The sequence below is a fragment of the Mustela lutreola genome, chromosome 2, assembly GCF_030435805.1.
Source record: "Mustela lutreola isolate mMusLut2 chromosome 2, mMusLut2.pri, whole genome shotgun sequence".
Classification (NCBI taxonomy): Eukaryota; Metazoa; Chordata; class Mammalia; order Carnivora; family Mustelidae; genus Mustela; species Mustela lutreola.
In genome coordinates, this window is record NC_081291.1 from 329,610 (window position 1) to 354,608 (window position 24,999).

The 24,999-nt window shown below is 64.1% G+C and overlaps 1 protein-coding gene across 2 annotated transcripts; it reads left to right on the forward strand.

Moving 5' to 3' along the window:
• Positions 1–234: 234 nt before the first annotated feature.
• On the forward strand, positions 235–24,340 carry PALM (paralemmin). Of its 2 annotated transcripts, XM_059159154.1 has the most exons (9): positions 235–544; positions 11,149–11,200; positions 11,621–11,701; positions 11,853–11,983; positions 13,501–13,624; positions 14,595–14,616; positions 16,301–16,360; positions 18,734–18,865; positions 22,361–24,340. In XM_059159154.1, the coding sequence occupies exons 1-9, from the start codon at positions 540–542 to the stop codon at positions 22,888–22,890; spliced, it is 1,137 nt and encodes a 378-aa protein (XP_059015137.1). In that variant the 5' UTR covers positions 235–539; the 3' UTR covers positions 22,891–24,340. The 2 variants fall into 2 exon arrangements, with proteins under 2 accessions (XP_059015137.1, XP_059015138.1); XM_059159155.1 differs by lacking the exon at positions 18,734–18,865.
• Positions 24,341–24,999: the final 659 nt, after the last annotated feature.

A 24,999-nucleotide genomic window follows, 5' to 3' on the forward strand; every position in this document is an offset into this window, starting at 1 on the left:
CCTGGCTCGCTGGGGCTGTGTGCCCCCCGCCGCGCCCCCTCCGGGCCACGAGCTGGGAGGGGGCGGGGGGCACCTGGGCTCCGCAGGCCCCGAGCGGCGGCCGCCCTGGGACCGGGGCTGCACGGCGGGGGTGCGCGGCTGGGCCCCGCCCCCCTCCCCCACTCCGGGGCGCCGCGCGGGGGGCGCTGCGGGGCGGGCGGCGGCCGGCAGGGGGCGGGCGCGGGGCCGCGGCGCCGGGAGCCGGCAGGGAGCGCGCGGGGAGCGAGCGCAGGACGCGCAGCGGCGGCGGCGGCGACGCGCGCGCCCAGCCCACCCCCTGCGCCCGCCGCCGCCCGGACAATAAACAGCCGCGCGCGGGGCGATGCCCGAGCCGGTGCCGCCGCCCCCGCGCCGCGCAGCCCCGGCCGCCAGGCCTTAGTCCGCCAGCCCCCCGCACCCCGCCGCCGCCCGGCCCCCGCGCCCGCCCCGCGCCCGCCCCGCGCCCGCCCCGCGCCCGCCCCCGCCCAGCATCGCCGACCCACCCGGACCTCCGCGAGGAAATGGAGTGAGTAGGCGCGCTCGGGCCGGAGGCGGAGGGCTGGGGGGCCGGGGCGGGGAGGAGGGGGCGAGGGAGGGGTGAGGCCCTCCTCCACTCCAGCCCCGCGTAGGGCTCGTCGCGGCCCCCGCGCGGGGAGGGAGGCGGCGAGGGGCCTCCGGGACCCCAGCTCGGCTGGGGAAGCGCCCGGGTTGGGCCGCGCCCGTCCTGAGGCCTCCCCCACCCCCGACCCCGGCGGCCCACGGGCTAACGGGGACTCGGGCCGCAGCGGCTGGGAGCTGCCCAGGGGAGAGGGAGGCCGGGTGTCCGCCCGCGCCCCGCCCGCGCCCCGGGGCTAGCCTGGACCCTGGGCCACCTGTGGGCTCCAGAGCGGGAGTCCCGGGGTGATGGACCGACCCCTCCCCACCGCCTCGCGCCGGCCTGGAGCTCACCGCCGCCCCCCATCTCCAAGCCTGAGCTGGCGCTCCCTGTACCCTGGACGGGCCAGTCCGGGCTCTGGCTGGCGGCTCTCCCTCAGGGCCACGGCGCTGTCAGGGGCCTCTGCTCCTGCCTGGGTCCAGCCGCTAGACACTGTCCTGAGAACTGCCAGAGAGAGGGGGCTGTTCTAGCTTTCCTTGTCCGCGATGTGTGTGGCCCTGGAGGTCCAGGTGCTTTCCAGCCCGGGAGCCTGGGTCTGGTCTTTTCCCAAGGAAAGTGTTCCCGAGATGGGGCCCCAAATGGTGTAGCCAAGAGCCTGGCTGGCCTGTGGTGCAGGTGGGGTGGGCCTGGGTCCTTGGCGGGGTTCAGGGTAGAGCTGCTGGGGGGCAGAGAGCTCTCACACAGGTTCCATCCATGAGGGTGCCTGGGCATTCCAGGCAGAGTCCACTCTCTTCCTGGCATCAGGGTGACCCCCAGACCCCACTCCCACAGGTGGGCGCTGGAAGGTTGCCGGGTGTGTTTACGACGCCAGGGGATGGGAAGCGGGATCTGGGATCCTGGAGGCCCCCTACTGTGTGCCGAGGCCTGGCAGGCACCTTGCTGTGGACCAGGTCCCCACCCTGGCCAGAGGCCTGGACACGGAGGTCCAGCCAGCCCACCGGACTGTCTCCTCCTGCCCTTCTCACTGGGTGTGAGCCAATGACTCCTCTCCAGGGATTCGCCCGTGACCCGCCACCCGCCACACCCTCGGCCGGTGAGAGCTGCTGCCTCCCGCCCAACCCAGGAAGGCGACACCCGATGTCCTCTGCTTTTGAAAACTCAGACAAAAGCCCAGTTTGCTCCCCCACCCGGCCCTGGGAGCCCAGCCAGGGCTCAGGGGAGCCAGGGCCCGGATGTGTCTGCGCTAGGTTCCCCGACTTGTTTATCTGCTCTGCTCCCCAGGCCCACAAGGGAGCCTCCAGGCCTCCTGACAGCAGACCCTGAGTGGAGTGGGGGAGTGGGGAGGGGGCTGCTGAGGGGACAAGGGGTGAAGAACTAGGGAAATGTCCACGCAGAGCCAAAGAATGAAGGGGTAGTCTTGTCGGACTCCGCCTGGGACTCTGCGTCGGGCTCCGCCGTCGGGCTCCGCCGTCTCCTTTCCTGCCGTCGCTTTTGCTCTCCGTGGCGGTGCCGAGGCCCAGAGTGGGGCAGACACTGCCCAGAGTCACTCAGCACACGCTGAGACCCCTGCGTGCTTGCTGCCCTGCCCCTGTGCCCCTTGGCACATAATGCCACAGGCTCTGCGCCGCATGGATCGCTGGATTTTCTGGGTGCAGACCTGGGCAGGGACTAAGGAGCCGGGAGAGAAGGCCTCTGTCTGGGGTGCTTGGGCGGATGATGGGTGGGGACTGGTTCCGTCTGGTGCCGGCCCGATGGAGCGCCTACCCCTCGCTCGCGCCCGCGCTCCTTTTCCGGGGGGCAGATCGGGCTTCGGCCTGGAGGCAGCAGCTGCGGGGACCGAACCCCTCATTCCCTTCCCATGGGTTTTTGCCATCAGAGTTGCGAGAGGTGGTTGTGGCTTATGGTGATGCTGACGAGTTTGTTTTAAAAATAAACTTAAGAATTTCACAAAATTTTGTTAATATAAGCATTAAATTAAAGATTAAATTAGTTTTTGTTAATTTAACAATTTGAGGATTTAACAGTTCTTTTATTTTTAAGATTTTATTTATTCGACAGAGATCCCAAGCAGGCAGTGAGGCAGGCAGAGAGGGGGGGTGAAGCAGGCTCCCCGCTGAGCAGAGAGCCCGACGCAGGCCTGATCCCAGCACCCGGGGACCACACCGAGCCGAAGGAAGAGGCCCCAACCCACTGAGCCACCCAGGCGCCCCAACAATTTTTTTTTTCAAAGAGTTTATTTATCTGAGAGAGCGAGCTTGTGAATGCAAGTTGGGAGGGGGACCCAGGGAGAAGCAGACGGCACGCTGAGCCAGGAGCCCGGCTCAGGGCTCGATCCCAGGACCCGGCGTCGCGGCCTGAGCAGAAATCCGGAGTCGGATGCTTTGCCGACCCAGCCACCCAGGCGCCCCTTAACAGTAATTCTTGAGTAACTCCAGGGAGGCAGAGAGCGGGCTGCTGAGGTGGGACAGAAGGACAGACGCTCCTGAGAGCATCTCAGGCGCCGCCGGGTGGAAATCCTGCTCTGGGAAGGATTTGCTGTGGGCCCCGGGGCGAGGGGCTGCTACCCTAGGAGCCTCAGGGGCTGGCTGGTAATGAAGGCTAAGTTAACTCAGAGCCTCAAACGCCCCTCCTCCTCCCCGCGAGTCTCAGACCCCAGGGCCAGAGCCGGAGAGCACAACCCTTCCCGGACCCCGTCCCTTCCCTGCCCAGGCCGGGACATCCTCCAGGAGGTGGTCTCGGCGGGGTGCAAATGGGTCCTTCGCGCCTCTCTCCCACTCGGTCATTTCACGAGAGATGGAGCCGGTTAAAAAGGCAGCACCGTCCCCTGGTACCTGAACCTAATAAGAAGATTCTATTCTCGTTGTATCTGTTTTGTAATGTTTTTACTCCGTTGCTTGTGGGAGCCCCTTCTGCTTCTCAGTCTTGGTAACAGTGTAGCATTTCCTTCTGAAACAAAGGGAATGCGCGGGAACAGCGGGAACAGCGAGTGGATTTGAAGGCAGAGAACATTCCGGTGGCAGTGGAGATGGTGGCAAGAACTCAAGAAGGTGGTTAACATTTAGTAAGCACCTGCTGTGTACTGGGCCCTGTTCTGAGTGCTTTGTCTATGTGAACTTGCGGGATCTTCACGGCAGCCCTACAAGGTAGGGGAAGTGAGGGTGCAGAGAGGTGACCGTGACACTCCTGGAGCCACACGGGACATACGTGCTTCTGGGTTCTTCCAGCTGCCAGAGTTGGGGGCATGGAGGGGTCTTTGCACCTTCCTGTGTCCCGCCGGGCTGTAGTCTGGGCGTTCCTAGGTATCCTGACATTGGCTTTTCACCCTGGTTTGTTTCTTCGGCCACATGGAAGGTGGCTTTCGCCCCTAAAAGCATCTGCCTTGTACCTGTGGCCCCCCAGGGACCCCTTCTGTGTCTGCTGAGTGGGAGCGGTGCATGGACAGGTGGAGTCCTGACCCCTCCATGAGCCTTTGAGCATGTCACTCACTTTCCTTGGTGAAGCTGGTGCGTGGGGACATGAGTGCGCCGCGTCCCCTCCCGGGCAGGATGTGCGGAGAGACGCGGGCTGGCGCTGAGTGCCCGGCAGGGGCTCTTCCCCAGCCCGGTGCTGAGGTCCGTCTTCAAGATGCTCATGCTGGGGAATGAGTTGATGTTCTTTTAAAAAATTCGTATCATTTTCCAAGTCCGGGACCCTATTTCTCTCTGGCTTCTGCGCGGAGAGCTGTCGGGTCGTCCCGCGGCACCCACTGAGCCGCCAGCCGTGTGCGGAGCAGGCCCTGCGGGAGCCCGTGGATGGCCTTCTCTGTGGTCTGGGAGGGTTTCCTGGTCCCTCCCTGCACGGACTGTTTCTGCGAAAAGTATTAAGGGTGTACCTGAGGGCGCCTGTGGGGCTCAGCCGGTTAGACATCGGACCCTTGGTTTCAGTCCTGATCTCAGGGTCGCGGTGCGAGCCCGGGATTCGCCTGGAGCTCAGCGCGGGGCTGCCTGAGACTCTCCCACTCCCTCGGCCCCTCCTGCCGCTTGCACATACGGACTCCCTCTCTAGTGAGTAAGGAAAGGTGTACATCGGTGGGCAGAAGGGCGTGCCTGGCGGAGGGACTGGCCTGTGCAAAGGCCCGAGGGCCCAGTAGGGGAGCCATGGGCAGCCATGGATGGTGCCCTCGGGAGGGGAGGGGTGAGGTTCTGACCTCACCTCTGACCTCGGGGGTCTGAGGAGCAAGTCGGGCTCAGTGTGGACACTTACCATGGGGGCAGCTTGGAGAAAAGTGCTGGGGTTGTGGGGGTAGACCCCGTGTCTGGGCAGCAGAGACCTGAAATCAGAGCTGCCCCCAGGTCAGGGAGAGATGGCGCAGTCCCTGGACACACAGGGACAGGGACCCTTTGGCCGGGCTACAGAGGGACCCCACATGGCATGGGATGGTGGAGTGTAGGTCTCGGTGTCCGGGGAGTGGGACGTCAGGCCGAGGTGTTTGTCTTCTGCCCAGAGGCTCAAGGCAGGAACTCAGGGACCATCTGAGCCCATCACGGGACAGTCTGGATCAGGCTGGGAATACGGAGGGGAGCCCAGGCCGGGCCTGGTGGTGGGAAAGAGAGGTAGGAATCAGAGTGGGTGGCAGTTGCTGCGTGAACAGAAGGGTAGTGGTGGGATGGAGCCCGGCCTGGGGGAGCAGAGGGTCCATGGGGCTGTGAAGGCCAAGTGAGGGGCAGGGGCTTGGCGGGGGCACTTCTGGTGACGTCTGTCGCAGAGTAAGAAGGCCCTGCCCCGCTGGTTTGCGCTCAAACCAGGCGGAGTTCAGGGCAGGGCTGGCGTGATCTCACAACGCCCCACGGGGTGGGCTGGACCCCAGCTTTGGCCGCAGCCCAGCCCAGCGTGAGAGGGTCCGCGTTCCTGCTGTACGGATGCACGTGTGTGTTCTCACTTTAACTGAGATGCACACACCACACGGTCCCCCTGCCGGCAGTATATAATCCAGGGTATTTACACAGTCGTACAACCCTCGGTTCTGTCTAGGTCCAGAACATTCTGTCACACCCAGCCGTCACCCCCCATCAGCCATGCCGTCAGCTGTCACCCCCTCCCCAGCCCCCCCCCCCACGAGTCCCCTTCCCGTCCGTGGAGGAGGCTGGTCTGGGCGCGTCACACGCGTGGACTCACACCCTGTGTGCCCTTCTGTGTCTGGTTCCCTCCCTAAGCGCCATGGGCTTGGGGTCCGTCCCTGGGGCTGCGCGTGGGGGCCTCGCTCCTGCTGGTGGCCGGGGACGCTCCCACGTGTGGGGACCTGTGTTTATCTGTTTATCTGTCAGTGGATATCGGGGCTGTTTTATACGTTAATTGTTAATCTTCTGAAGTGGTCGGGACTTGTCCCTTGTCCTCTGCTGGATGTGGGGGCCACGTCCTGTTTTCGATGAATGTAAGAGGTCACAGTAGGTTTCTTCAAAAAAAAGGAAGTGATCACAGGACAGGTGGTCCACAGGCGTGGGGTCGGGAACGTGACGGGGAGGGAGTTCTTGGGTGGGGACCCTAGCTGACTCCCCGGTCCAGTGACCATTTACTGAATGTGTATTGTTCACGCATTCACAGCATCCTGCTGTGCCCTGGGTGCTGGGGACATGGTGGGGACAGAAGGAGACACTGTCCTTGTAGCGAAATAAGAGACAAAATAAGTGAAATGGCTGTAGGGTGTTGGTTGGTGGTGAGCCCAGGAAGGGACTGGTGGCACAGAGGAGGCCTCCGTGAGGAGGAGACTCTGAGGGAAGTCCTGAGGGGGTGAGTGAGGCCCAGGAGAGAGCATACCAGGCAGAGGACACAGCCAGTGCAAAGGTCCTGCGGTGGGAGCATGCCTGGAATGTTGGAGGGGAGAGGGGCCGGTGGGGACCTTGGCGCTCTGGGGCTGGTCTCTGCAGCTGATGGAGGCCCAGCTTACTTGAAGCTGGAGAAAGCCGCTGGATCCCTCATTCCCATTCGTGCCCCGCTGCCCTTCCCTCGTGAGGGCCCAGGGCAGGGTCCACCCGCCCTCCTGGTTAATAGGCAACAGGTTTGCTCTTCTGGGTCTGTGGCCTGCTCTGATCTCCGTCTCCACCATGGAGAGGATGGTGGAGAGCATTGAGCGTTCTGGAAAGCCTGTGCATGCCTCCTGAGCCAGCGACGGTGGCCGTCACCTGTGCCGAGCGCTCAGGGTCTCGGAGGAAGAGAATTCCTCCCCAGTGAGGGGGGTGGGGGGGAGATCATCCGGAAGGCTTCCTGGAGGAGGCAGTGGCCCTTGACCTGAGCTTGGAGTGGAGGAAGGGCGGCGGAAGGCAGGGGCCGGTAGAGGAAGAGGGGCAAACGGACGAGAGGTGAGGTTTATGCAGGATGGTTTGGAGGAAGGAAGGTTCTGGGGCTAAGGGCCCATGAAGGCCCCCACAGGGAGCTGGGAGCCAGCTGTGACCTTCAGGCCCCCCCATTCCAGCCACCCCAGTGGAGCAAGGGCCACGGGGCTCCCTCCCTCCCTCCCACCTCGGTGAGGCCCTGCTCCCCTTCCCTGCTCCATGGCCAAGGGCACAGTCAGCTGTTTCCTTTGAGTTAGCCCAGGCGTGTTGCTGGGGTTGGGCTCAGTGCCAGTGCGGCCCGGACCCCTCATGCTGCTGCTGGGGCTGCCTGGCGTGGGCTCTGGCACCAGCACCCGCGACCCGCCTCAGACCCACCTCATCCTGCCTCCTGGGTGACCTTGGGCGGGTTGGTGACCTCTCTGGTGCCTTTAAAAACTACATGGGTCCCAAGGCTGAGGCCTCTGCAGGGCCGTTGGGTTTGGGCCTCATTAACTCATCTCCTGAAGCCAGGATTATCTCAGACGCGCTCAGCCCACAGCCTCCCCAGTCCTGAGCCGCCCACACTGGGGCTCGAGCCCGGAATTTGCTCCAAGCTCTGTAAAAATAATCAGGCAAGGACAGGAGTGTGTGTGCGGAGGGTGGGCCTCCTGGAGGGCGTGTCCCTCCTTCAGCAGCCGCGAGGTGGCCTCTTGCCCAGCGGAGCCTGTGGAGGCTCAGAGACAGGCTGGTTTGCCCTGGGTCACACAGCCCGTGAGGACAGCTGCCACACCTCAGTGTCTCTGCCCAGCGTGTCTTGTGATCTGGGCTCTGATGCTCTTCCTGAGCCCCGGCGAGCGTCTCAGCCACCCACTGACAATGGGGGCGTCCCCCCACCCTTGGGCGCCTGGCAGGGGCTCTGAGGGCCGCGTGTACACTGCGCACACACACGAATCTGGCTGGACCCGGGTCCCCGCTTCCCCATGGAGCAGCTTCAGGTCCTGCATTGACAGGACAGGGACGATGGTCCCACCTGCCCCGCACACCCCTCCTGATGGGCTCCGCAGGGGTCCTTGACACACGCACCCCCTTCTGCCGTCCAGCTCCCCTCCTGGAGACCGGGCTGGGACTGTCCGTGGAAGGCGGCAAGTGCGGGGCCGCATGCTCTTACTTTACTGATGTTTAATTAGGGTTCTGTGGTTGTACTCTGTTTTACTTTGAGCATTTTCTTGGCTTGACCTGAGCTACTTGGCCCCGGGGGCAGGTCCAGAACTGCCCTGGGGAGAGTCCTGTCCCCTGACACTAGGGCGGGAAGCAGCCCTAGGCATGGGGGGCGGGTAGGCCCCAGTTCCTCTTTGCATCCTACCCTCGCCGGCAGCCCCTGAGGCCCAGGGCAGGAAACCCTTAGCCCCCAGCGCCTGGCTGGGGGCGGGAGATGCTTGCTCTGCGCCGGCCCAACCCCCCTGCATGCCGGCCTCCGCGTTGCCATGGGGACGGCGCAGTTACCAGGGCGACCGCCTCCCGTGGGCCCCACCAGGGGGGGTGGCGCCTGGGGCGGGGCCACTTTGGCGCCCTCAGGCCTGGGGAGTGGGGCTCACTGCCTGTGCCCTCCGGGCTGGGCCAGGGTCGTTGCCGGGAGGGATGGAATTCTCTTCCTGGGCCGGTGCTCGCTTCTCACTGCCCGCCTGACCTTCCCCTGACCTGGCTCAGCCGGCAGGGACACACCACCCAGGCGAGGACACTGCCGGCCTTGTTGTCTGCAGCCCGGCAGGCTGGCCAGAGCTGTCCCTGTGTCCGTGTCCTGCCTCAGTGACCACCTGCCTGCTGGGCCGCTGGGCCTCTGCCCTTCAGGGCCCTGTGTGCACTGGGGTCTCGGCCGCTCCGTGCTCCTCCCCCAGCTCTGCCTCTGTCCCCGCTGGGTCCCCGGAGGCCCCGTGACAGCTGGGAAAGGGCCAGCTGGGAAAGGGTCCACATGTGGTGTGGCCCAGAGCTGGGCTGTTGTGGTTCTAGTTCCAGCTCTGCCCCTTCCCAGCTGCGTGACTGTGGGCAAGTGACTTGCCCTCTCTGGGCTTCACTTGCCAGCCAAGGAAAGAGCGTATCAGGCAGGAGGAACAGTAATGGAATGATTCTAAGTAAGGACTGAGATTGGTGCAGTTCAGGTGTGGCCAGAAGGTCCTGGAGGCTGGAGCAGCGTAAGCAAGCAGGAGAACAGAGGAGGTGAGGACAGAGAAGTGGGTAGGGCTGGGCTGCACTAGCATTTCTTTCAAGGGGTGATGGGAGCCAGGGAGACTTAAGAGCAGGAGAATGAGTCGTTCTGATCTTGTTTTGAGAATCTGGTTCTGGTTGGGACGTGGGTAGGGGCTGTCAGGGGCCAGGGAGGTAGCAGGCTACAGTAGAGGCATGGGATGGAAAATGTGAGGTTTGCAAAAAGTGAAGGGTGGATCTCTATAGGGAACAGTGGAGGTGTCACCTTGCCTGGGTTACACAGGACGGTGTGGCTCAGAAATGTAGCTGACCTGGCCCTTTAGGAAGGGCCTCCAAGCTGGATTGCTGGATCAAGCCTTTCCTGAGCTCCACCCAACTGAACCCAGCCTCCCTGAGGAAGGAGAGACGGAAGCCACAGAGGGTGTGACCAGTGCTGGGGTCCCTGGGAAGCACAAAGGGGGCAGGTGCCACCCGCCAGGAAGGGAAGAGCTGGGTGGGGTCACCTGTCTGGGGCGTGAGAGCCAGATGATTTTGTGTGTCTCAGCTAGGCCAGGAAACCGAACCCGAGTGGAGTGGGGGGAAGGTCACCGCAGTTCATGATGGATGTCCACCGGGAGCAGCCACCTGGTCTGGGGGAGGGCTGAGGCTCAAGAGTGGGCCCAGCACAACGTGTGACTTTGGGTCTCCGTTTCCTTTCTGAAGCACAGGGGGAGGGGGCATAGAACAGGAGCTGGGGCGTCTGTTCCTGCTGTTTGTGCAGAAGGAGAACCAAGGCCTAAAAGGGGTGGGGGGTCTTTGGAGGCCACAGAATGGCTCCCAATCCCGATCCGGGGCCAAAGGCTGGGAGTGTGTGTGCGTAGCAGAACCAAGGGGGGGGGTCTATAATTTCAGTCCCTGTGCAGATACGGGGCTTGGAGTGGGTAGGGGGACGTGAGAGGTCTGGTTCCCAGTGCTCAGAGCCCCTCCTTGTGGGCACAAGGCCCTGCCCCCGGGAGACCGTTGAGGCCTGCGTGAGTGGCCCTGGGGTCATTCAGGATTTGGGCTGAGAACAGACTTCCGGACCCCGCCTCCTCTTCAGGCCGCATCTGGTCCCCCAGCCCTGGAGGCCGAGGTTACTATCAGGTGCCTTGTATGCAGTCGCTCAGGGCTGCACAGGTTTCACTGAGCGCCTACTGTGTGCCATTCCCAGGGACCCCGGGAGAGACCGTGGAAGGGAGCGGCCAGGTTTGCAGTCTCCTCCCTGGCCTGCCACGTGGGTAGTGGGGTTCAGGGGAGCCAAGGGGAGGGGAAGGGCAGGAAGGATTCATCCGCCCTCCTGGCCCTGGGCCTGCGGCCTGCCCCCACAGGGCCTGTCCCTTCCTTGCCTCTGACATTATCAAGCTCCTGGTCCACACGGCTTTAAGGCAAAAACCACACCGCGTGCCTTTCGGAAAGCATCCAGTGGACAGAAGAGGGAGTCTGGGGCCGAATTCGGGTTTGCCTCTTCTTCCTGCGTGTTCTCGGGATGCTCGGAGCCCTTTCTGTGTCTTGGGGCTCCGGGCAGACGCCAGGGAAGCAGCTTCTCGAGAGAGGACGTCCCAGGGGCAGGGCGGTGGGTCTGGTGCGGCCGGGTCCTGCGCGTGTCCCTCCCAGGGCTGGAGGTGCTTGGTGGGCGGGAGCGTGAAGCGGGGGCTGTCCCGGTCGTCTCCCTCTTCCTGATCAAGCCCTGACCGCTGGGAGTCCCGCCGCCTCTTTCTTGGCTCAGCTCAGCCTCTCGCCTCCCCAAACCCTTCCCAGGTCTCTGGGTAGAGCCTCACCCTCCCGTCCTTGGGCCCTGTTCCCAGGGAGCCCCAGGGGGCTGTGGGGGGGGGTGGGGGGACTTCGTGATGTCGTTAGGCCAGGTGGAGAGAAGGACGCTGCCTCTGAGGCGGGGGAGGGACCGCACTTCGCAGCAGGGAGCCTGCGAGGCCGCGCGGCTGGACGGCCGGCTGGGGTTGGGATCCGAACCAGATCTGTGGAGGGCAGGAAGGGGTGGTCCCCACCGTGACCTTGCATCCCCGTCCCCAGGGTCCTGGCGGCAGAGACCACATCTCAGCAGGAGCGGCTCCAGGCCATTGCAGTGAGTTTCCTGCCCCCCAGCCATGTGGACGGGGGTCGGCGGCTCTCGCCCAGTCCGGGGCCTTGGGGACTCCGAGCTAGGGTGTGGCAGGGTCCCCGGGGAACCAGGGCCTCCCCGTAAAAGGAAGAGGAAGGGAGGGACCCTCTGTGCGTGGCAGGGTGCGGGCCCTCACACCGCCGGCTCACGAGGACCCTCTGTGCGTGGCAGGGTGCAGGCTGGGGTACATTTCTAGAACCTTGCCCTTATGCTGGAGCTGGGGGTGGGGGGGACCTGGGGGTTAGCGGGGGACAGGGGGCTGGGGAGGGTCCAACGGGCCACTCCACAGAAAAGCAGGGTGCGCGTGGGCAGAGCCTCCGGAACTTTGGGGGGTCGGCGCGCCTCTGGCCTCGACCTGACCTCCGTGCCCATCCCCGTCGCCAGGAGAAGCGGAAGCGGCAGGCCGAGGCGGAGGCAAAGCGCCGGCAGCTGGAGGATGACCGTCGGCAGCTGCAGCACCTGAAGGTCCCCCCCCCACCCCGTGGACCCGGCCTGGTGGGGGTTGCGGGGGCGGGGGGCGGCCGTTCCCTGGGGACCAGGCACCGGGCGGGCCTCTGGCGAGGGCGGGCAGGGCCGCACCTGAGCCCGATTCTGACCTCCAGCCCCGTGCCCCCAGTCCAAGGCGCTGCGGGAGCGCTGGCTGCTGGAGGGGACGCCGTCCGCGGTCTCGGAGGGCGACGAGGGCCTGAGGAGGCAGATGCAGGAGGACGAGCAGAGGGCGCGGCTCCTGGAGGAGTCCATCGGCAGGTGCGGGGGGCTGGGGGGGGCCCACCCTCGGGCCGGGATGGGGTTGGGCCCGGGGAGGCTCCTGTGCAGGTGGGAGCAGGGAAGGGCCCTGTTCGCTTCGACAGGGCTGCGAGCATCCAGGCTGGGCTAGACGGGGCTGGGGGCTGCCTGGTGGGACCCCTTCTTCTAACCACGCAGCAGAGCGGGTGCCGGAGCCGGGGAGGACGGGAGTGGCCGCCGCCTTCTCCCTGGGGCCTTCCTGGCGCCAGCCCATCGGGTGAGTCTCCCCCCGCTTGGTCCTGATGCCCCACAGCCGGGCAGCTGGGCCTGCAGCAGGCTGGGGGAGAGTGGCCAGCCCCCACCCCCCACCCCCCGCCGGCCCCAGAGCTGGACAGAAGGACTGGAGTTTCCAGGCAGGCAGAGGCCCAGGCTCAGCCCAAGGGCAGCAGGGTCGGGTGGAGGGATGTGGCGGCCAAAACTCCAGACGTCCGCTTGGCCAAGGAAGGCGCAAGAGGCCCGGGCCCCGCGGCACGCTGGCTCACCGCCTGGCTGGGTACGAGGCACACCCGCCGGGAAGACCTGGGGATCCTGGGGGGTCGGGTTTGGAAGAAGAGGGGACAGGGGTCAGCTGGGACTTTCCTCCCCAGGCCTGTTTCCCTGCATCCTCCTGGGCCAGAGCAGGGGTGAGGGGGTCAGACGGGCCTGCACGCCCATAGCCAGGACTGACCGGGCAGAGGACTGTGGGCCAGCGGGACAGAGAGCTGGTGGAGATCTCTGCCCATGGGGGCTGGACAGGGCGGCTGCTTCTCGATCCGCCCTGCTGGGTCTAGCCCTGGGTGGGGGCACCCACCTAAACTCGGGTGCCTTGATGCCAGAGGGGCCCTGCTGCGAGCCCTACCCTGTGTCTGGCATACACGGAGGGCTTTGGGGCTTGGCTTTCTTCCTCCCAGGGAAGCCCACTCCTCGGGTGCCCCGCCACCGGCATTTTGCCCGGTTGGTGCCCTGCCTGGACATCTCCTCCAGGAAGCCCTGCAGGCCGACCCTAATGGTGGCCGCTGTCGCTCCCTTCCGTAGGGGCCTCAGACTCACCCCCAGGGCCCAACAGGCCCGTGGCCCCAAGCCTCCGGTGGGCACTGGCTGCAAGGGGACTGGAGATCTTTGTTCTGTTCCCGCCGGGTCACATGCACCGTTGTCGTCTCGTACTTGGAAGGTGACATGGTTTTTCCAGTTTCCCCGGAGAAATAAAGCTTCCCGTAAAAATACACGCCTCTGAGCGGAAAGCAGGAGCGCGGGTTGGAAACCAACAGAGAAGAGAACTGTGGCAGTGAGGTGCCCGTGGACGGGCCGGCCTGGGGTCACACTAGCCCTGCTGCTGGCCGGCCCGTGCAGCCGCCGCGCTGCGTCTGTTTCCCCAGTTGCAAGGGGGAGGGTGAGACCACCTCACGGCTTGTGGGGAGACCTCGCGGCCAGGAACCCGGAGCAGTGCGGGTGCCCACAAGTGCCCAGTGAGGACCGTGGCTCCCGTGCCCCACCCCCAGGCTGCAGAAGGAGATTGAGGTGCTGGAGGGCGCAGGCCTGCCCGCTGCCGCCGCCGGGGAGAGGCCCGCCGCCCGGAGCCCAGCCAAGGACCAGAAGGCAGACGTGGTGTTGGAGTCTCAGCAGGTGAGGGGGCGGTGATGTTCCCGGGGCCCCGGCCCTCCCCGGCCCTCCCCGACCCTCCCCAGCCCTCCCCAGCCCCAGAGCTGGGGCAGGGGCCCCTGGGGCATCGTGACGACCGACATTGCAGCTGTGTGTCTGAGCCCTGTCCAGCTGTTCCCCTGGCAGCACTGGTCCCCCTCTCGCTGTCTGCCAAGGCCTGGTGTGGGGCACACTGGGGAGATGCGGGCTGGGCCCAGCCTCCCTGACTCACGTCCGTTGAGCAGAGGGACGTGGTATCAGCGACCAGAAATGCAGCGAGGATGGTGGGCCCGGGATGGGTAAGCCCAGGGGCACCGTGCAGTTCCTGGGGAGGAAGCTGACGCATGGGAGCTCTAGGCAGACTTCCTGGAGAAGGTGGGTTTTGAAAACTGAATAGGAGTTCTCTAGGCATGGACTCAAGATGAGAGGGGGCTTCCCCTGAGGTTGATGGAGCGCAGACTGTGGGGTCCCTGTCCTTGAGATGCCCACATCCGGAAGGAGCCAGAGACAGTACCTCAAGGGACAGAGACATGACTGGGGGGACTTTGATTGTGGTCGGGGGGCTGAGTGGAGAGCTGGCCAGGCAGAAGCCACGGTGCAGGGGATGCCACACACAAAGGCCCCAGGGCGGGAATGTGTCCCAGGAACAGTGAGGTTGGCCAGCGATGGGGGGGGGGAGCTTATAGGCCGGGGCCTATGGACACAGGGCCCTGGGGGTCATCTAGAAGGGTTTCGGCTTTGTTCCGGGAGCACTCGGGAGCCATGGGAGGCTTCTGCCCAGGGCAGGGATGTGAGGTGGCCATCAGGCTAGGGCAGGGCTGGGGGATCCCTTCAGGAGACGGCCCCCGCAATGGGGCCTCCAGGGGCAGAGTCGAGCCCTCCGCGCACGGGTGGGGACCTCCATCAGCGGGAAGGGAGCGCTGGCACCCTGACCTCTCTCCCTTCTTTCTTGCAGGACCCGGTGGGCACGCCCAAAGGTAGGCTTCCGGGGGGGCCTCCGTCCTGTGGCCCGAGTGGGGTGGTGGGCATGAAGCCGGCACCTGCGGCCTGACGGCTTCTGTCGCTGATAAAACCAGCAGCAACAGGGACCGGGTGCCGGTGCTTCCCCCGAGCCCAGACCCCAAGCCCGTCCCACGCCATCACCTCCCTTAGGGCAGTGACCCTGGGTGGAGCTGGTGCAGGTGAGGGACCTGAGGGCTCAGCCCGAGAGGCCCGAGGCCCGGGGTGTCCCCCCCGCCTGCAGCAGGTGCCCTCGCCCAGCCCCGCCTCTGCCTCACGTCCGGCCGCTCTGGGCAGCGGCACAGGTGGGCAGGCCTTGGTTTTCACGTCTGCAAAATGGGCTCTGCGGGGTTAGGAAATCAAGGTCTCAGCCGTTCTGGGAAGGGGGCACTATTAAAACAGAAGGGTCCCCCCCCCCCCCCCCGCACAGATGTGGAAGGTGGTTATGCAGGAAACAGACCAAAAAAAGAGCCAAAGTTTGGAGTCTGGGATCTGTTTTTCCCCTTCCTCAGCAATTATTACAGGTAGATAATGTGCATTTGCAGGTATCTCGCAAATTTGTAGGACGTTTAAATATATTTAATTTAAATGTAAGAGCTTATGGAACATAATGAAAGTATTAAGTTATATTTTTAAAATGTATTTCAAACTCATCTATTTTCCCATCTAAGGCACGGAGGGAAAGCCGCCAGCCAGGGTTGGGTGTGGTGGTCAGAGTGTCTTCGGCCTGATTTGTTGTGTGTTAATTATTCAGGGGAGTGTCTCACTGTGGAATTAAAGTTTAATCATTAAAAAGAAATTCACAGAGGCCTCTCAGGGATTTTATGAAAATCATCTGGGCTGAGAGATGGAAATGGACCAGGGGCTGGTTGTGTTTGGGGTTCTGGGTACGCATGCGGTGGGGGGTCTGGGTGCATGTGTGCATCAGGGGAGGCCCAGGCGTCTGGGACAGTGTCTGGGGGTCTGGGGGGTCGTGGGGGTGTCTGCAGGTGTGTAGGTGTCAGGGGTCTGGGGGGTCGTGGGGGTGTCTGCAGGTGTGTAGGTGTTGGGGGTCTGGGGGGTCGTGGGGGTGTCTGCAGGTGTGTACATGTCGGGGGTCTGGGGGGTCGTGGGGGTGTCTGCAGGTGTGTAGGTGTCGGGGGTCTGGGGGGTCGTGGGGGTGTCTGCAGGTGTGTACGTGTCGGGGGTCTGGGGGGTCGTGGGGGTGTCTGCAGGTGTGTAGGTGTCGGGGGGTCATAGGGGTGTCTGCAGGTGTGTACGTGTCGGGGGTCTGGGGGGTCGTGGGGGTGTCTGCAGGTGTGTAGGTGTCGGGGGTCTGGGGGGTCGTGGGGGTGTCTGCAGGTGTGTAGGTGTCGGGGGTCTGGGGGGTCGTGGGGGTGTCTGCAGGTGTGTAGGTGTCGGGGGTCTGGGGGGTCGTGGGGGTGTCTGCAGGTGTGTAGGTGTCGGGGGTCTGGGGGGTCGTGGGGGTGTCTGCAGGTGTGTAGGTGTCGGGGGTCTGGGGGGTCGTGGGGGTGTCTGCAGGTGTGTAGGTGTCGGGGGTCTGGGGGGTCGTGGGGGGGTCTGCAGGTGTGTAGGTGTCGGGGGTCTGGGGGGTCGTGGGGGGGTCTGGGGGGTCTTCTCCCTTCCGACCCCATCTCTCTCCACCCTTTGCTTACTGAGCAGAGAAGCGAGTCTCCAACACGCCGGTGAGGCCGGTCGAAGGCTCCACCCTGATGAAGGCAGGTAGGTCATCTCCGGACCCGCTGATGTCCTGGGCTAAGCTCTGGTCCTGGGGAGCCTGGAGAGACGGGCGCGAGGTCCGACGCAGACATGCCCTCAGCAGGAGCTGTGGTCCTGGGGGTGGTGGCTGGCCCCAGGCCCCCTCTGCTTTGGCTCCATGGTCACATGCTGGCCCAGCTTCCCTGAGAAGATGGGCCCCTCGCATGGCAGCGCTCTAACCCAGCATCCCTCGTGGCATCCCCCAACCTTGCTGCTCACTCCCGGGGCCTGGCAGGGGCCGCACACCTGCCCACACACGCTTGCACACGCCCGCACACGCTTGCACACGCCCGCACACACTCGCACAGCAGCTCGCACACGCCCGCACACGCCCACGGCGGATCTTCCCTCCTCCACTGTCCCCAGGCTGCCTCAGGATAGGGAGGGAGCATCCTGTTCCTGGAGGGGACCAGGCGGGGACTCCGACTTTTCTTTGCTTCTGGGAAGCCGAGGGAGACGGGGTAGTGCTAAGCCTGCCAGAGCTGCCGTTGGGATCGGGCTCTGCCCCAAGACAAGCGCCCCTCCAGTCCCTGCCTGCTGGCACTAGCCCAGAGAAGGGACCAGTGAGCACAGCGGGCAGAACCTGACTGCTGTACCGGGGTACTGGTGTGAGCTGTGCAGGCCCAAACCTGAGGGTGGTGAAGACCCTCTTGGGGACGCGGTGGCCGGGCCACCAGGACACCCAGGAAGAAGAGGGTGGCAGCGGTGGCCCAGGGTCTCGTGCAGGGTCAGGCCACTTTGCCCCAGGAGGCAGGAGGCAGAGGGTAGCATCTGCCAGAGAAGGGAGTGTCTTCGGGGCCTCTCTGCCATTTAGACCAACCCTGCGCTGACCCTTAGCCAACGGCCTTGTGTGGTGCACAACCCACCCAACTGTATGGAGGTGAGGGTATTAGGCTGTGTAGGGATGTGGAATTAAATAACATTCATTTGATCAGTCATTCAAGAAGCACTTACTGAGCACCTGCTGTATGCAAGGTGTGAGGGCCCCAGCCTGAGGGAGCTAACATCCTGATAAAGACCCTGCCCTGCCCGGGCTTTTGTTCACTCCAGGAACCTGTCCACCATGAGCTGCTGGAGCAAACACAGCAACGTGCAGAGCTGGGGGGGTGCGGGTCAGTCAGAGGGCTCGGGGGTCAAACTTAGCAGGTGACCTTTGAGCGAGGCTCCAAAAGAAGTGAGGGAGTCGGGGGTGGGGGGTGGGGGGCAGAGGTGTGTCGGGGGAGGGCACAGCACATGCAAAGGCCCTGGGCTGACTCCTACCTGCCTTGTCGGGGGAGGAAGCGGAGGCCGTGGACGGAGTGAGGGGGAGAGGGAGGACTGGGGCCTCTACCGCAAGGCACCGGGAGCCCCGGAGGGTTTCAGGCAGAGCCGGGACCGGCCCCACTCGGTGCGCGCGGCGCCCTCTGGCGGCAGCGGGGGGAACAGGCCGTGGGTGTAGCGGGAAGCGAGGGGCCGGCCGGCCCGGATTCCCGAGGGGCCGGGTAAGGAGGCCTGGACAGGGGACCCTGGGGGCGCAAGATGTGGGCGGGTTCCAGGTGTTCCCAAGGCAGAACCCACAGGATTGCAGAGGACGTGGGGGGTGAGCGAGAGGAGGAGGCGGGTATTGCCTTGACCAGGCTGCGAAGACCCCGCAGGGGCAGCTTACAGGGCCCACTGGGAGCGAGGCTGGGACGTGTGACTCAGAGGCTCCCAGGGGACCCCAGGGGCAGGCGTGGAGGAGAGGGGCGATCCTGGGGCCCAGGGCGAGGTCCTGAGGCTGCGGTCAGCGCCCGGGGGCGGGTGTGCTGTGGGACCGTCTCCTCACGTAAGCTTGGCGGTGATGATCTCTGCGGAGTGCAGTGGCTCCTGAGCCACGGTCCCGACTGTCCTGACGCTCGCAGGGTCTCGTGCACCCTTCGTAGCGCAAGTGCTGGGGACCGGGTCACGCGCTGACGGAAGGAAGGTGCGAAGCAGACACAGGCTGAGCCGGGGGTCCGGGGTGGGGCCGAGACCCAGCTGGGAGCGCGGGCTAACCCCAGCTCACCCTGGGCTGTGCCTGGGGTCAGGGCCTGCCTCCCTCCGACTTACTGTGCGGCTCCGAGGAAACGGGAAGAGTCTGAGGCTTTCCCGACGGGGTGGGGGGGGACAGCGAGCACGGGCCTCGAATGCCAAGCAGAGGAGCTCAGGCGGCCGCCCGTGGCGCAGGAAAGCTGTGGCGGGTGTGGAGGTGGGGGTGCCGCGGAGAGGGCGTCCCCACTGCTTGGCTCCGCGCTGCCGGCTCCCCTTCCCTGGCTTGCCTGCCGCTGGCGGGGGGCACATGGGCGGGTGGCCTCGGGTAACCCGTGCCTCTCGTGCCAGCCATGTACTCGGTTGAGATCACGGTGGAGAAGGACAAGGTGACTGGGGAGACCCGGGTGCTGTCCAGCACCACCTTGCTCCCTCAGGAGCCGCTCCCTCAGGGCATCAAGGTCTACGAAGACGAGACCAAAGGTATGCAGCCCCCACCCCCCAACCCACCCCACCCCCTTCCCACAGCCTGAGCCAGCGCGTGACCTCCACCCCGATCTGGCACAGACACGGTTCAGGGCAGGGTCCCACGGCTGTAGCCCGCTGTTGGCGCAGAGGCTGTTCCCGGCTGGACCTGCAGCCCCGTCTTTCGTTCACTCCAGGAACCTGTCCTCAAGCTTGGCTGAGCGCCAGGTCCTGGGCTGGGCTCTGGGACTCGAAGCAGAGTGGAAATTAGCTCTGTCCTGGGAGAGCCTTGCAGCCTGAGGTTCACAAATAATTTGAATAAGTATTGTTTTGACGAAGGTGACAAAACCCCCAGAGATGCACAGGGGGCTTGGGAGATTCTAGCAGGACAGGGAGGGGGCCAGGGGGTGGCTCCTCAGAGGAAGTGCACAGAAGCTCCCTGAATGTGCAGCAGTGTGCAAAGAAACGGTGTGTCTCACAGAGGCCACCGCATGTGCAAAGGTCCTGTGGTGGGATGAGTTTGCTGGACTAGAGGAACTGGAGGGAGCCTGTGGGGCTGACGTGGGGTGGAGGGAGGGGTCTGATGAAGCCCTGGAGGGAGGGGTGACCAGGGGACTTGGTGCTGAGATCCGGTTTCGTTTTGGGGTTCCCTGTGGCAGCTGGCGGGGGGACAGGGAACGAGAGATACCCACAAGGAAACCTGACTGGGAGGAGCAGGGCGACCTTAGTCCAAAGCCCCAGCGTGTCTGTCTGTCTCTGTCTCTCTGCCTATAGATAATTCACACATACAAAATTCACTCTCTGTTTTTAGGTAAGTAAGACTTTCATTTAAACGGTGTTATCCATCAGTATTTGGACGGCGATTTTATAAGTGGTTCGGCATTTCAGCGTTGGTCATTTTTGGCCTGGCCTGTAAGGGTAGTTTACAAGCGAACCTAGGGAGGGCAGTACTGACTCTGATGGCAGAGAAGGAGACGAGCCCACTTTAGTTAAAATATGTTTTAAGAAGACGTTAAAAAGGTACATTGAACATGAAGGCAAACATCTTTCCGCCCGCAGTGGCGCTCGGGGAGGTGATCACCTAAGCCAAGTGTGAGATCCCAGCACCCGGCTGCGGAGTCCGTTAGCAAGTCCACAAACGCCGTCTTTACACGAAAACGGCGTCCGGGGTGGGAGCGCCCGGGCCGCGCAGCTCCGCGTCCAGTTCAGTGGCTTTCGCTTATTCACAAGGTCACGCACTCTCACTAATTCCGGAACATTTTTCCTCCCCAAACTGAAACGCCATCACCTCCTATCCCCACCAGAGCGTCCATGGGCCCCTTCCTGCCTGTGGATTCGCCCAGTCTGGGCGGGTCACACGCGTGGACTCACACCCCCTGTGGCCTCCTGTGTCTGGGTCCCTCCCCGAGCGTCGTGGGTCAGCGTCTATCCACGTTCATATTTTAGGACGAAATAACATTCCGTTGTTTGGCTGGGTCACATTTTATCCAGTCATCAGCTGATGGATGTCTGGGGTGTTTCCACCTTTTGGTTTTAGAACGCTGTACAGGTTTTTATGTGGACGTATGTTTTCATTTCTCTTGGGTGATATCTAGGCATGGGATTTCTGGGTCGTGTGGGATTCTGTGTTTAACCTTTTGAGGAACTGCCAGGGTAGGGTTGTCTTTGGCAGCGGTGGCCCCACGCCCCTTCCCACCAGCTGTGTGTGACGGGCCCCTCTCCCACATCCTCAGTAACACTTGTTACTGTGTTTAAGTTATCATGATCTCGTGGGCACCGTGGTGGCTGTGGAATGATAGCTCACCGTGGTTTTGGTTCCCAAGGCCTCATGTTCTTAGAGGCTGGTGGGTCTCTGCAGCATCCAGGATGTTTTGAAGGGGGCCTAGTATCAGCCATAGGTTTGGGGACATAGACCTGAGTGGTACCTGGTTCCAGCTCTCACTAGCTGTGTGACCCTGGTCAAGTCTCAGCTGCCTCATCTCCTGTGCAAGAATGAGCTCATGGGGCTAGAGACAGAGGACTCGGCCACTCAGTGCAGCCTGGCCCAGCCCTGGGGGACTCTGGACATCTGCCAGACTGGAGTCTGGTTGCTTAGCAATGGGAAGGTGAGCCATTTCCATGGCAACTGAGGGCTCGGGTTCCTATTTGGGGGCAGTGGCCGGGGGAAATACTCAGCCTGATTCTGTGGGCCTCCAGCCCAGAGTTGCTGCAAAGCCTTGAGGTATGGACACTCCTCCCCAGGGGTTTGGAAACTGAAAGCAGAAAACACTTTCGTCGTGGCCAGCAGCCAGGAATCGGCGCCCTGACCCTTGGCCCAGGAGGAGGCAAGTCCGAGGGCCGGTGTGTCCCTCCCTCCCACAGGCAGGCAGCTGTGTTTCTCGGAGTTTGCTGGGCTGGTGTCAGAGTGTGGTCGGTACTCCTGCCGGCGTTCAAACCGGCCCTCAGGACACGGCAGATCAGACCCCATGGGGCAGTTGGAGAGGTTTGGAAAAGATACTGAGCCAGATTCCCTGCACACAGGGAGCTGCCTAGGGGACACCGTGGCTTCCTTTCAGACGCAGGGAGCACCGTTTCAGAAAGTGATTGTGCCCGAGGTTGCAGAGGTGGCCGTAAGGAACGTTAGGAAGTTTCTATCTCATGCCCTGTGTTCCTGGACCAGAGTCCTCTTCCTCCCCAAATTTAAAAGTACCCTTCTCCATGACTCTTGGTTTCAAGAGACAGGCCATCAACGTGGGAATTATAAAGTGCTTACATGTGACAGAGAAGGCCAGGGCGCCTGGGTGGCTCAGTGGGCTAAAGCCTCTGTCTTGGGCGAAGGTCATGATTCCAGAGTCCTGGGATCGAGGCCCGCTTGGGCTCTCTGCTTGGCGGGGAGCCTGCTTCCCCCTCTCTCTCTGCCTGCCTCTCTGCCGACTTGTGATCTCTCTTTCTCTGTGTCAGATAAATAAATAAAATCTTTTACAAAAGTAAAATAGAGAAGGCCATCACTGGTTTCAGGGACAGAGTAAAGCAGACCTGGCCTGCAGCGTGTTTCCTAGGGAACAGGACACTGAGTGACCAAGCTAAACCACAGGGACCCAAAGACGGAAGCTGTCACAGTCCCTGAAATCCCTCATGGAGGGAGATGCACTTAGCTCCAGAGACAGAGCAGCGGCTCGGCCCGGCCAGCTGTGGGACCGTAGGCTGGATGCAGCCTTTTCCCGAGCCGGACCATTTTCGCAGTGGGAGAAGCAGACTGGGTTTGCTGGGGGGCCGTGCGGGACCCAGTTGCAGGCAATGTGGAAAGGCCACAAGAGGCGGGCGCACAGTCCGCAATCCAGATTCCAGTCCCCCGGTCTCTGACCGGCGCCCGGGCCTGGACACTGCCCTCTCTGGAGCTTGGGGAGGCAGCTGGTTCTAAAGGTGTGACTCAGTTTCTCATTCCTCCCAGCCTGGAGGGCGGCCCGCAGCCTTGCCAGGCCTCCGCCTCGAAAGCCCGCTCACTCTCTCTCTCTCTCTCCCCGCCCCCGCCAGTGGTCCACGCCGTGGACGGGACCGCGGAGAACGGGGTCTGCCCGTTGAGCTCCTCCGAGGTAGACGACCTCCTTCACAAGGCAGACGAGGTCGCGCTGAGCGAGGCCGGGTCCACAGCTGGGACGGCGGAGACCCGGGGGGCGTCCAAGGAGCCCGTGCAGACCACACCGTCCAGGCGGGAGATCCCCGGAGTGCAGGCGCAGCCGGGAGAGGCCACGTCCGGCCCGCCAGGCGTCCAGCCCGGCCAGGAGCCCCCGGTCACCTTGATCTTCATGGGTTACCAGAACGTGGAGGACGAGGCCGAGAGCCAGAAGGTGCTGGGTCTTCAGGACACCATCACAGCGGAGCTGGTGGTCATTGAGGACGCGGCGGAGCCCAAGGAGCCCGCCCCGCCCAACGGCAGCGCCGCGGAGCCCCCCACCGCCGCGGGCTCCAGGGAAGAGAACCAGGTGGGGCCCGAGGCCCCCGCCAGCGACCCCCAGGACCTCGACGCGAAGAAGCAGCGCTGTAAATGCTGCTCCGTCATGTGAGCCCCCCGGCCCCCCCGGCCCCCCAGCCCCGCCCTCCACACCACAGCCCCCCACCAGCCCGGCCCCGGCGTCTGCCCCCGCCACCTGCAGTCACGGGCCCCAGGATGTGCGGTTGTCACATGTTCCTTCCGAGGTTTCTTCTGTTGGAGAGAGAGGGACAGGGGTCCCCCACCCCATCACCACCCGACACCCCCAAACCACTGAGCCATGCACCTACGTCTGGTAGGAGAGAGACATGGACAGACCCGCTTTCCCCGAAATGAAGGGCCCCCCCCACGTCACGGCAGCTCCACAAAACGGCCCCCAGCCCCAGCGGTCCTGGCCGGGGTGACCGGGGGCCTCGACGCAGCCCCGGGCCAGCCAGCCGCCCTCTGGGCCTCCTGCCTGTGCCTTCCTGCCACCTCCAATGAGGTCCCTGAGGGGACATCCTGCCAGAGAGGGACCCGGAGAGCCGAGGGCTCCTGGGAGCGCGCTCTGTCCCCGCTTAGCCCCTGGGAGTGGGGCTTCCTGGCCAAAGCTCTGGTGTCCATAGCTTGGACAGTTGGGGTAAGGCCGTGCCTCTCTGGGGAGTCTTGGTCAGAGGTCAGGTTCAAGGTCGTGGAGAGGAGCAAGGCCCCTCTAGGCATCCCCAGCCTGACGCGCTCCTCCCCCCATGCCCTCTTGGGGCATGGCCAGTGGGTGATGGAGCCTGGGAAGGGAGAGCCCCCCCCCAAAATCCCCCCCACGCAGGAGGGGTCCGTGACCCCTGCACTGTGTCCTGCAGGCCGGGCCCTTCGAGCCGCCCCTTGCATAAGGCAGGCCCCTATGAGCCACTTCCTGTCCTAGCTCCGACTCCCATTGGGCCCTCCTTCCTCCTGGTGCTAATTTGGGGACCCTGGGGGGCGGCCCAGGACCTGCTTGGACCAGGGCGCTGGGTCCCTCCAGCCGTACCCCAGAGATCAGGCCACTGCCAGCTCCACTGGGCTTGGCACATTTCGGGCAGCGGCGGGCGCACGCAGCCCGGGGCAGGGGGCTTCCTCAGCAGAGTCCCCTGCGCTGCCCCGCCCGACGTGAGCCTGTCCCCCTCTGGCCAGGAGGGGTGAAGGGTTCCCCCCGGATGCAGCCACACTCGCCCCCAGAGGCACATCTGTGCGCACGCTCACAGACCCACACCTGTGGGCTGTGGCCCGTGAGGCCCCATCTCGGCCCGCCCCCGGGGCCTCCGGCCTGGTGCCAAGGGCAGGTGCAGGGCCCACCTCGGGCTGCAGCCTGGACCCCGACTCAGCTCTGCCCCTCGGTGGCGGGGGGGGGGGGGCGTCTCTGAGGTGACCCTGGGCAGTGGCCGTGGGACCCCTCCTCCTCGAGTCCTTGAGCTGTGAGCGTCCGCGGGAGCGCCCCTCTGCTTTGATGTGCGACAAGGCCCTGATGTTCCTGACTTTCCCAGAGAAGCAAATAAACCGTGTGAACAGCCCCCGGCCCCGCAGTCCTTGGCTTTCACCTGGGTGGGAGGGTGTGGCCAGGCCAGGGGGCGGCCCCACGGGGGGCGGCACGGCCGGGAAAGGGGCCCCCCCGCGGCCAGGAAAGGGGCCCTCCCGGGAGCTGGCTTTTCCCTCCATCCGCAGTCTCCGGGCCCCCTCGGGCTCAGCCCAGTGCCGGGGGCGGGGGTGGGGGGTGTCAGTGGGTGCCCGCCTGTCGCGGTGCCCGTCTGAGCAGCACCTGGGCGGGGGAGGCCTGGAGGTAAGGGGACCCGGCGGGGACAGCACCGGCTCTGTAACTTCCCCAACCCGCCCCGCCCACGGCGGCCCCTTGCTGGATTCCCAGCTTTCCCCCAGCTCTGCAGAGGAACCAGTCCCTGGGAAACCGGGTGGGGGGCACGGGGGAGGGGCGGTCTACAGTGGCTGCCGTCCCGATTCTGTCTCCCCAGCTGAGCTCGGACGTTCTCCGCCCTCTCTGTGCCTCAGTTTGCCTCTCCGGGGGCAGGATGGTGTCCTTGTCTCCGCCACTGTCCCAGTAAGCGGGGTGACCCAGTCTCTGCCCTTTGGGGCCGCACTTTCCCTGTATAAGCAACCTGGGGGACTGGATAGGATGAGGGGCTCCAGTTCAAATACCAGTCCTCCCACTTGATGGAAG